Below are 12,613 nucleotides of genomic sequence, written 5' to 3'. Positions count from 1 at the left end.
GGACAGGGAAAGCTCTGGCCCCATTCCCTTCCGTTCCTCCGTGCTCCCCTCCCCAACACCCATCTCCCCTAGGGTCTCCCCCATTGCTGCTGGACCCCTAACCCCTAACCGTGGGTGGGTCCTGCTTGGTGTAGGAACTCCTCCCCTCCCCCAGCCACCCCTCAGGGGTGCCGGTCCTAGAGGTCTGGCCTTTACTTTTGCTCCCCCTTCCCTCCCTCCCACTCCCTTAGGACCTGCACGGCTGGAGGGGGCCTCGGTGGGCAGAGGATCAGGCCCAGGATCTCAGCAGGCTCCCGGGGGCCCAAGTGGGCAGGGGAAACCTGGCCACGCTCCCTTTTGCTCCTTTGTCCTCCTGGTGGTCCCCCAATTTCCCCCTTCGGGTGTGAGATCCCTTCCTCTCCCCCAGCTGCCCTTCAGGGGTGCCAGTCCCGTCCCACCTCCGCTTCCCCTCCCCTTCACCCCCCCATGCCCCACATCCTACCCGATCGCTGGGGGTTCCTCCCATCCCCTTAGGTGTCCATGGTCCCCCACCAGTGCCTGGTAGGTGCCCTAGTTGTGTGGACACATGAATCCATGTCCCCCTAGTCTGCCATCTTGACTCCGCCCCCTTGTGTATAAGTTTTTGCATAGACATATATTATCATTTCTTTGGGTTTGTACCTGGGAGTGTTTGGTAGTCTGACAAGTAATTTCCCCGTTCCCCTCCTCCCCACTCCCCACCCCCACAAAAAAATCAGGTCCTAATACATGGAAACTGTAAATGTTACTTTATTTGGAAAAAGTGTTTTGTAGATGTGACTAAATTAATGGTTTTGTGATGAGATTATCTTGGATTATCTGGATGGGCCCTAAATGCCATCACAGTTAAAGGGAGACAGAAGGGGACTTGATATAGACACAGAGGAAAAGACATACACACATGCAGGAGAAAGTTATGTGAAGACAGGCAGAGATTGGAGTGCTGTGGCCACTAGCCAAGGAATGGCAGCAACCACTGTAAATTGGAAAAGGCAAGGAACAGATTCTCCTCTAGAGTTTTTGGAGAGAGTGTATCCCTGCTGACAGCTTGATTTCAACCTTATGATTTCAGACTTCTGGGCTCCAGAATTGTGAGATTATAAATTTCTGTTGTTATAAGTCACCCAGTTTTTGTTAATTTGTTATAGCAGCCACAGGAAACCAATACAGAGTGAAATTGGTGGGTAATATGGTAACTCTATGTTTAATATTTTGAGGAACTACCAAAGTTTCCCAAAGTGGCTGCACCATTTTATGTTTCCACCAGCACTATATAAGCGTTCTAATTTCTCAAAATCCTTGCTAGTACCTCTTACTGTCTCTTTGATTATAGCTATCCTGGTGGTTGTGAAGTGGTACCTCATTATGGTCTGGATTTATATTTCCCTGATGAGTGACGATGTTCAGCGTCTTTTTATGCGCTTACTGGTCATTTATGTATCTTCTTTGCAAAAATGTCTGTTCAAAGCCTTTGCCCATTTAAAAATTGGGTTATTTATCTTTTTATTGTAGAATTCTAAGAGTTGTAAACTTTATAGTTTTAGTTCTTACATTAGATCTGTGATTCATTTTAGTTAATTTTTGTATACGGTGATAGGTATGGGGACAATCACTTTTGCCAAATTCTCAGTCATTACCTACCTCTTCAAATATTGCTTTTGCTCTCTCTCTCTCATCTCCATACAGTTGCATGCATACTAGATGTTTGACTGTGTCTCACATATCTCTTACGATCTTTTCTTTCTTCCATTTTTCTTTTTCCATTTGTCCTTCAGTTTGGATATTTTCTGTTGCACTGTCTTCGAGTTCATTAATCCTGTCTTCTGCTGTTTGACTTACCCAATCAGTTTTTAATTTGAGGTATTGTATTTTTTTGGTTATAGAACATTTGTTTGATTCTTTTTTGTTTTTATTATTACAATGCTTTAAAATTTTCATTTCTGTCCATTTTGTGCATCTTTTTCTCTATTTTATTTAACTTATTTATAGTAGTTATCTTAAAGTCCTTGTCTGTTAACTCTAATATTTGGAGCAATTTCTGCTTTTCACAGATTTTACCATTTATTCCCTCTTTACTTTAGAACCTGTGGATTTAAAAAAATCTAGATTTTGTTTTTAGCCTGATTTTAGTAACAGCAATGAGGCTTGTTGCAGGAAGAAGGAAGAATAGGGCAGACCCTGGCCCTTTGTTTCCTGGGTTAACAGGAAGGAAGTATTTGTTTTTCTGGAATTGCTCATATAATGTACTGATTACTCAGGAGAGACAGTAAGAGCAATAGCATTAAAGAAAGAAGAAATCAGTATGACATGTGACTACTTGCTAATTTAAGTGCCATACTTGCTAATTTAATTGGTAAATGCTGTGTAGAGATAGATAAGCCCTGAGCTAAAATATATTTAGATAGTGATAATCAACTTGATCGTTTGGCTTAGTAAGAATATTAAGATCTATGCTTTTTAGCATAAAACATTTATTAATGTTTGTGGTTTTATAAACCCTATAAATTATTTCTTGTTTTTTTTTTTGGCACTAATATGTGATTAGCTAAGGATGTCTTAAGTACATGAGTTGGTGAGTAGCTTTTAGTTTAGTCCCTTAATAAAAATATCATTTCCTATGCATTCATTATTTTTGCAATATAGTAAAAATATTCTGAGTTTAGTAAATATTTGTGGTTTTTCTCTTACGGGTGATAAGATATTAACAAGTATGTAAAAGTAAATGTGTTTACTGTGTTGGTCTGAATGGGTTTTCAAAGTTGATTATGATCATGATGATAACTCTATAGTAGTTTTTGTTATATTAATTCTTATGTGCAGTGTACTTTTCTTATTTTTTGGAGTATTCATTTTCTTTTTTTAAGAACACGGCTTGATGAACTGAGAATGTTTCTAGAAAATGAGACCTGGGAACTTTGTCCTGTTAAGTCAAATTTCAGCATCTTGCAACTTCATGTAAGTTTAAGAGCAAATAAATTAGTCTTTTATGTAGTCATCTTTAAAAGCAAACCATATATATGGAAACATTTATAAAATAATTAAATTAAGAAATAGTGCCTTTCCTTTTTTCCTTAAAAGTGATTAATAATAAGCCTCTTTTACAAGGTGATACTTTAATGGATGTCATAATCTGTCTCTTTTTACAAATTCATTTTATACACTTGAGGAAAACTCCTTTGCCTGAAAAGAGTCACAATTAAAATAATTTGTTTTCTTTAGATTTCAGAAGAGGGTTTACTGCTTCATTTAAATTTTGCAGAAAAATCAGTTATATTTTGATGGTCTTTAATGAAAATGCTTATATTTGCAGAATATTTGTCATTTCTTAAAGGGTCTAATAGGTTCTGAATTTATGCTGCAACTCATAAATTTGTCTGTAATGAGAAAATGCCTCAGAAATAGGCACTTATAAAAAAAAAACACAGCTAATTTTTATTAGTTAATTGATTCCTTGAATCCTATAATGTAATATGTGAAAATATCTTTATTTTTTTTTCTCTTGGTTGAAACATTATAGATAAATATTTCTCGTGTGGTAGACCATGTCCTATCTGACAAATATCAAATATCAGAATACAGTATATAAATTTAGATCCCTGTTTAGAAGGTCGAGTGTGTAGTTTTTGCCTTTAGAAGAAATGGCTTTCTAGAAAGAATTTTCTTATTCCTGGATAAATGTAAAGAATACATGATTAAAAGGTTTTTTAAAGGGACAGTGTTTATGCTTATATTGTATAATAGCTTACTTCTCATCCAGGTTTATCATATTGCTTTCCTAATGTGCAAATATTAAATACACTGAAACATGTTGATTAATAAATGCTTTAAAGACAATGAAATTAACATTAATTTTAACATTATTTTAGAGTTATTAAATTAAGATGATTCCTTAACATTATTTAGAATTCCAGCATTGATTTTAGAATCTCTATAATCTCTATTTAAATACTTTTATTTGAATTTGTATTTAACTGTCAATTTGTGTGTGTGTGTGTGTGTGGTGCACGTGTATGTAAACTTGCTGTAATTAGAAAACAACTTTTTTACAAGGTACGTTGAAACATTTCCATCCAAGTGAGCATTATATCCTTTAAAGTGGTTACCTTGAAGTTTCAGTTATGTAAGATGAGTAAGTTCTAGAGATCTATGGTACAACATTTTGCCTGTAGTTAACAATACAGTACTGTGCACTTAAAATTTTTTTAATGGTAGATCTCATGTTGTAACCACAGTGGGGGAAAAAGTAATTACATTGAAAACTATTTACAGCTGAGATAGTGTTCATTTGACACATGTATTTCTGTAGATTTTGTTTTAAAAAATTTTTGTGTTATTAATTTATAGTCACCCCTTGTTTAGAATTTTAAAAATAATGGCCTGATTTTTAAGCATTATTGTGGATCTGATTTAATGTATAGCTGCAATTTAAAAAGAAAATAAACACATCATTTGAAACTTAGTAAACCAATGTAATTTTAAAGAAGATTATCTCTGAATATGAAAAATTTTAAATTGGGGAATAATATTAAAATGATTAAAAGGTATAAGAAAAATGTGTACTAAATTTTTGTTAAAAATCGTAAATCAAGAGTTTTGTAATTCGAAAGAAATTTAGCTATTATTCCATCTCTTCCTCTAATTAGCTGTGTAATCTTGAACTTGAACCTGAATCCCTCTGCCTCAGTTTCCTCATCTGAGAAGTGTGTGATTTGGACTGGGTGCTACAACTCTGTAGCTTTAGTGTTTGTGATTCTTTCATCTAGATCGACCCTTTCATTTTACAGATGAGGAAATGGAGGCATAGGGAATCAGGGGACATTCCCAATGTTATATAGGAAGTTAATGGAATATAATGGATTAAAGTCAAGCTAGGACTAGAAGATGTATCATCTGACCTCAGCATGTATTTGTGTTGTCTGCTTCTTGGTATATGAAGAAAAATAAATGAAAGTTTATAGACATCAATATAACAAAGAAAGGTATATCTTTTATGCTTGGATTTCAGTGTATTCACGTAGAGTATCTCAAATGGTGCAAGCTATTTGACTTAACAACAATTAGTTTTTATGAATGACTTTATTAAAACTGTACTCTACTAGGACTTCTGCTGTTATGTAAAAATTTTTAGAATTATCATTCAAATTGAAGTTATTTAAAAAAATTTTCTGTGCAGTTCCATAAAGTAAGCCAAAAGCAGCTTGATGCAGATAACACTGTTTTAAGTGACATCAGCGACTGAGTTGTCTTTAGGAAAACCTTTGAACATGTATGTCCAAGTTTGTGCTTTCAGATAACTTGCAAGAGTTAAAAATGAATAACCTAAAAAAAAAAAAAAAAAGAATAACCTAAAGAATCAGGATTGTTTTCTTTACTAACTACATCTGCATTGATGGAATATGTTTATGTACTTTAATTTTATTGTTGTTGCTAAAAGGGATCTGTCTCCTTTTTGTTTTTTTTTTTAAACGTCTAGGAATTTAAATTCATGGAACAGTCACGTTCCCCATCAGTTTCACCCAGTAAGCAGCCATCCTCAACTTCCTCAAAAATGGTAACCTTGTTTGAGCAGTACTGTAGTGGTGGGAATCCATTTGAAATACAGGCTGACCACAAAGATGAAGAAACAGAAGACGTCCTGGCTTCTAATGGGGTATGTGGTGTTTTTTAAAATATACTGTGGAACATTAGTGGGATTTTCTTATTGAGCATGTTGTACCCAATGAGCAAGGTAATTGACTAGATTTATTCATACATTTACCACCCACCTTCCTACCTATATACTTAGACACCTGTAATACTACTTGTACAGGTAATGAATGGCTTTCCAGTATGCTTTGTTGACATTGTCCTTTTGAATGGTAAGTTTTGCCTTTATGTTTATTTTATGTTGTTATTAGATTACTTTATGTTCTTACCATATTACTAATTGAGTAGGAGCATAGTTTATTCACTGCATAGTTATATGATTTATTGGATAGACAGATGTATGAAGGAATAGATCATCTGCACTTTTTTCTCAACGCCACTTGTTGGGTAACTAAGGAAGTCATTTTGTTCCATGTCCCCTTAACTGAAACAGGGTAATGTCTTGTTTAATTACCTAGCAGGGATATTGTGAGGATTTAGGAATACAGTGTTTTAACAGCACTCTGAGCAGCTCAGAAAACAGTATAAACTAGAAGTAGTGTGAGTTAATGGAAAGGTTTGCAGGCAGATGAATGAATATGACCTTTATTATTGATTAGCTGTGTGGATCTTGGCAAGTTATTGTGATTTTGTGACCCTCAGTTTCCCCATATTTACAATGAGGAAATACTTCACAGTTACCTATAGGGCGTTTTTACAGTATTTAATTTCCAGAGGGACTAGGTATAATTTTTATTTTAGATTTGATGAAGTTGAAGTGAAAACTGTTTGGGTTGACAAAAATCTGTTGAATTTGCCTCCATATTTTTGGTTTGTTTTTGTTATTAAGTGAAGATATAATTTAAAAAATATTGTAGTGAAAATATACCACTATCATGTTTTATCATGAAGTAGAAGTTATTCCATAGAGAACCATATTTAAAATTATAATTTAGTGATTCTTTGTGACATTTTGCCTCTATAAAGTAGACTAAACTGAAAGGAATTAAGTCATTCCAATATTTTTGAAATAATATATCTCTCTGCACTGGTGATTTGTTAATTTAAATCTCTCATAGCATTTGATTCTCATTATTTCTGGCAGTTGTGTTCAATAAAGTAAGCACGAACTCTGAATTAACAAATACAGAACCGTTGTTCTTAAGCAAAATATGGGATTAAGTATCTGCAAGCCTCTGGTCACAACATTTTCACCAACTGGTCAATACACAACCTTGTTTTACGTGTGTTTTTCCTTAAAGACACCTAATTTAATATAGTGTTGATTCATTAACATTGAACACATGACCAACAGCACTGTAACTCATGCCTGAGTGAAGCTTATCTAACATACATATTTTTACCTTAAGGCACATTACAGTCTTCTCGCACTTGGGAACACTAGACGGCACTTTAGTACTATGATTGGGGGGCATTCTGAACAGTGAAATCACCAGCAAAAAGTACAAAAACTTTAACACTAAATAGACTTTGAAAAGGGCACTTATTTACAGCAGGAGGGCTGAAATAAGGTAGCGTGTCGCCTTGCTTGCTCTTAGCTGGGAACGTGTATGTAGGGTGACTCAAAAGTGTTTGCCACTCCACATGGCACGCATCCGTGAATGACCAAGGAGTGTCATGAAGTATTGATGTTGGGGTTACAAATTTTATCGAGTAAGGAAATCTGCAAATAAAGAATCCTTGAAAATGAGGATCTGTTGTACTGTGGAACTGACCCTAGTTTGTGTAGAACACCTTTCTGAATGTCACCAGGATCACATTGTGTACAAGTGGGGGAGAATGTCTCTAATGTTTGTTTGTAGTTATTAATGTGTGATCTAATCTTCACAGGTACAGCATAGGTCCTGAGGGTCAGGGTTCACATCTTAAAACAGCCTGTCGTAATGCTTTAGACTCTTAAAAAATAGTTGTTGAATTAGGGGACTGACTTCTTCCCTTATTGTCATTATACTGGTCTCCTCAACTGGCATATGGGGACAAAACTTCCTCATAGAATTGTTTTGAAGATTCAGTGAGACACTTTATGGAAGCACTTAGCCCAGTACTTGGTTGAAACTCAATAAATGTTAGCCATTATTTAATCATATTAGTTTATAATACTAATCAGCAATGATGATGGTGATACTGCCACTGCTTCCTTTGTTGTGCATGGACTCCACTGTCTTCTCCCATGCTGGCACTGGGCCATGGTGCCAAAAAGATGATGAAAAGGCACTCTTCCTCTCAAGAGCAAATCCACCATTTTTGTCCTTGTTCTCAGTAGTCCATAGGTGCTAAGCCTAATTTTCTAAGTTGCCCTTGGAATTAAATCTCATCATAATGAATTAGATAGAATATTAGCATGTGTGTTGTGTTTATTAAGCTGGCTTAATACTTTCAGAGTACCAGAATTGTATTCTCAAGCTTTTTATAATGAACTAGCAAAATGGAAATAAATAGGATGAAACCACTTGAAGGAAGAGTTTTTTTAATCAAATAAACACTCTTTTCCTCTTCTAAGGTCTAGCAGGGTATGTTTTCATTTGTTTATATGGAGATTCTTTTGGGCATTTATAAGCTTTTGAAATATAATGTTTGTATTTTCTTTTGAACTGGTTAAGGTAGGATGATGAAGAAGAAAATGGAAAGTTAATATGATTCTTGATGGCAAAATTAAAGCTCAGTTATTAAGAACTTTCATCTGTAATGTACTTCTTATAAAATTGGATACTTTTTTACTGTGTTGAAAGACTCCAAGAAAGGTTGGTTCTTCATACCCATTGTTGAATAATATACTGTGTTCTTTTCAGTATGAATCTGATGAACAAGAAAAAGGTGCCTATCAGGAGTATGACAGTGACAGTGATGTTCCTGAGGAACTAAAACAAGATTATGTTGATGAGCAGACAGGCGATGCTCCTGTGAAAAGGTACTTATTCTTGGAATTTATGGTATTTCTCATTTTATGTTGCACGTTTAACATAGAGGATTTACTTGAAAGGTTAAGGAAAAAAACTCAAAAATTAAACTTTTCTTTTGGTTATAGTGTCATGTGACAGAAGTTAATTTTTTTTTTTTAAACATCTTTATTGGAGTATAATTGCTTACAATGGTGTGTTAGTTTCTGCTTTATAACAAAGTGAATCAGCTATACATATACCTATATCCCCATATCCCCTCCCTCTTGCGTCTCCCTCCCACCCTCCCTATCCCACCCCTCTAGGTGGTCACAGAGCACTGAGCTGATCTCCCTGCGCTATGCAGCTGCTTCCCACTAGCTATCTATTTTACATTTGGTAGTGTATATATGTCCATGCCACTCTCTCACTTCATCCCAGCTTACCCTTCCCCCTCCCTGTGTCCTCAAGTCTATTCTCTACGTCTGCATCTTTATTCCTGTCCTGCCCCTAGGTTCTTCAGAACCTGTTTTTTTTTTTTTTTTTGGTTCCATATATATGTGTTAGCATACGGTATTTATTTTTCTCTTTCTGACTTCACTCTGTATGACAGTCTCTAGGTCCATCCACCTCACTACAAATAACTCAGTTTCGTTTCTTTTTATGGCTAAGTAATATTCCATTGTATATATGTGCCACATCTTCTTTATCCATTCATCTGTCAATGGACACTTTAGGTTGCTTCCATGTCCTGGCTATTGTAAATAGAGCTGCAGTGAACATTGTGGTCCATGACTTTCAGCAATCCCACTACTGGGCACATACCCTGAGAAGTTAATGTATTTTAAAAATGATTCCTGAAAGGCTAAAAATGTAGTTTTTTTGATAATGGGCCTAACCCAAGAGCTCTTAATCTAGAGATCAGTGGTTTTTGCAGAAAAACAAACTTTTGATTTATAGAATCAGTGCCGCCTTTGGAGGCGGTTTATGCTTCACATAGATCAATTTATGTTTCACATTGATTTCCTTTTTTCTCAAGGAGGAAAATAGTCATTTGTTTTGTATGTGGATTTGCTGCCTCAATCTAGTAAATACAGAAAAATCTTCCCAATGTCATTGATATTTGCTATTTGAGCCTTCTATTAAGGTTCCTTTTTTTGTACTTGAGTTTTGTTTTATGATAAACTGTCTTCTTCAAAAACTATGATAACTGTATAAGAATTTTTGTCACCTTCTTTAAATTGGGCCTGATTCTGATTTGTGAGTGAGGTAGTTTCATGACTGAGTATCAGATATTGAGTGACCACAAATATACTTTATTTTTAATGATAGATTTAAGTATACTCTTCCCTACCCTTCACCCCCAAAGTACCTAGTGAATACTTGATTGATTTGACACCCTGATTGATATAATCTCTCACCTCAAAAGTGAACAAGTCATATAATTGGGGATGTTTTAATTGGGGAAATTTGTTTCCATTGGTTTACACAAATATATGGTATTTAATTATCTACATCTATGATCCATTATGAACTGAAAAGAACTATTTTGTTGGACTTTTTCATTAGATGTTTTGAGTATGTTTTTGCTAAAAGAAAAGGTCTAAGTTGAAATGAACAAACGTCTGCCACTATATGTGTATGTCCTCACATTTTTTGTAGGGTTATGCAGCCTCTTAAACTGTCTTAACCTACCCCTAAGAAATATACACAATGTAAACTACTGATTGCAGTTAACCAGTTGACTGTTATATCAATTCCAACGTCTAAGTGTCTCTTGAATTTATCAAAATTTCTTGTATTTCACTGCTACCATCCTAGTTCATGCAGAAATCTCTCGGCCCCATTATTGAATCAGCCTCCTTACCGTGGCTTCCCACTTCCAGTCTTAACCCTTTCTAATCTGTTCTTGGATACAAATTAAGATTTTTCTTTTATATACAAATTTGATCATGTCATTTTCCTGGTTAAAATGTTTAATGGCTCACCACTGCATTTAAGATACGGTTCATACTCGTTATAGTCATGAGGTTCAGTTCCTTTCAGTGATCTGGCCTTTACTTACCTCCTTTCTTATCACATTTCCCTCTGCCCACTCATTCTCCAGGCTACCACTGTGAACTCCTTGTGCTTCTCTAGGCATACTCTGTTCTCTTACTTCTGGTCTTATTACATGTTGTCCCCTTTTTTTCTGTTCTTACCATATAACTTCTACTTTTTCTTTGAATCTAGAGCTGCCCCCCAACCCCAGACTTTACCATTATACTTGATGCCCAATTCAGATTCTAAGGAAGGTACTTTTCATATTTGTAGGTCTGAAATCAGGATGCTTGGTACAATTGATGTATAATTTTCCTAGAACATTTTTTTTAAGTGACATAGCTTCTTTTTTTGTTTATTATTTTATTTATTTGTTTTTTTATTGAAGTATAGTTGATTTACAATATTGTGTTAGTTTTCAGTGTACAGCAAAGTGATTTGCTTATACATATATGTGTATATATATTCTTTTTTAAAATTCTTTTCCATTATAGTTTATTATAAGATATTGAATATAGTTCCCCATGCTATACAGTAAATGCTTGTTGTTTATCTGTTTTATATCTATTTTTATGCATCTGTTAATCCCACACTCCCAGCTTATCCCCCCCCTACTTCTCCTTTGGTAACCATAAGTTTGTTTTCTATGTCTGTGAGTCTGTTTCTGTTTTGTAAATAAGTTCATTTGTACTATTTTTTAGATCCCACATATAAGTGATACCATATATTTGTCTTTGTCTGACTTACTTCACTTAGTGTGATAATCTCTAGGCCCATCCATGTTGCTGCAAATGGCATTATTTCATTCTTTTTTATGGCTGAGTAATATTCCATTGTATATATACACCACATCTTCTTTATCTACTCATCTGTTAATGGACACTTAAGTTGCTTCGATGTCTTGGCTGTTGTAAATAATGCCACTGTGAACATTTGGGGTGCATGTATCTTTTTGAATTAGAGCTTTTGGCTTTTCTGGATATATGCCCAGTAGTGGGATTGCTGGATCATGTGGTAACTCTAGTTTTAGTTTTTTAAGGACCCTCCATACTGCTCTCCATAGTGGCTGTATCAATTTACATTCCCACCAACAGTGCAAGAGGCTTCCCTTTTCTCCACACCCTCTCCAGCATTTATTATTTATAGACTTTTGATGATGGCCATTCTGACTGGTGTGAGCTGATACCTCATTGTAGTTTTGATTTGCATTTCTCTAATAATTAGCGATGCTGAACATCTTTTCATGTGCCTGTTGGCCATCTGTATGTCTTCTTTGGAGAAGTATCTATTTAGGTCTGCTCATTTTTTGATTGGGTTGTTGTCTTTTTGTTATTGAGTTGTATGAGCTGTTTGTATATTTTGGAAATTAAGCCCTTGTCAGTCGCATCATTTGCAAATATTTTCTCCCATTCTATAGGTTGTCTTTTCATTTTGTTTATGGTTTCCTTTACTGTGCAAAAGCTTATAAGTTTGATTCGGTACCATCTGTTTATTTTCGCTTTTATTTCTATTGCCTTGGGAGACTGACCTAAGAAAACATTGCTACAATTTAGTGACATAGCTTCTTTTAATGGTTGTTAATTAATGTCTGAGAACCAAAGAAATACATTATAGTACTTTATTTCTCTGTTTACTGATTTCTCTTCCCCTCTGGACTGTAAGCTCTGTAAGGACAGGATAATCTCTATATCCCCAGCTGATACGTGGTAAGACTTTCAGTAACTAATTGGTGATTTTCAGTAACTAATTAGCAAATTAGATCCTAAGCTGAATTACGTATTGATTTACTACTTGACAACCCTAATTGCAAATCTGTTTTGTTTTCTCATATTAAGCGTTTCTCGAGAGACACTAAAAAGCAGGAAGAAATCAGATTACAGTCTAAATAAAGTGAATGCACCCATCTTAACAAATACAACACTGAATGTAATAAGACTTGTTGGTAAGTAGCTACGCCTTTAAAAAAAAAAATTATTATAGCAGTTAAATTAGTTTACATTTGTTACCAAATGGGTTTTCATTGTGTACTCCAG

General features: G+C 35.0%; 1 protein-coding gene and 1 long non-coding RNA gene across 4 annotated transcripts in view; one reads left to right on the top strand and one right to left on the bottom strand.

Moving 5' to 3' along the window:
• Window positions 1-12,613, bottom strand: part of LOC309665606 — a 419,674-nt gene that overhangs the window by 43,117 nt on the left and 363,944 nt on the right. The window lies entirely within an intron of this gene.
• VPS50 (VPS50 subunit of EARP/GARPII complex) overlaps window positions 1-12,613 on the top strand; it is a 128,016-nt gene that overhangs the window by 79,957 nt on the left and 35,446 nt on the right. For all 3 annotated transcript variants that reach the window (XR_014266392.1, XM_082471735.1, XM_082471734.1), the window contains 4 exons: window positions 2,883-2,973; window positions 5,492-5,668; window positions 8,454-8,572; window positions 12,416-12,522. Coding sequence is in view for 2 of the 3 variants with exons in the window: in XM_082471735.1 (XP_082327861.1) it covers window positions 2,883-2,973; window positions 5,492-5,668; window positions 8,454-8,572; window positions 12,416-12,522 (494 nt within the window). In the remaining variant the exon portion in view is untranslated. The remainder of the gene's footprint in view (window positions 1-2,882; window positions 2,974-5,491; window positions 5,669-8,453; window positions 8,573-12,415; window positions 12,523-12,613) is intronic.

The sequence above is a fragment of the Balaenoptera physalus genome, assembly GCF_965194825.1.
Source record: "Balaenoptera physalus genome assembly, chromosome: 8".
In the NCBI taxonomy this organism is placed as follows: Eukaryota; Metazoa; Chordata; class Mammalia; order Artiodactyla; family Balaenopteridae; genus Balaenoptera; species Balaenoptera physalus.
Note: the sequence above shows the minus strand (reverse complement) of the source record. Positions and strands in the feature narration are given on the sequence as shown.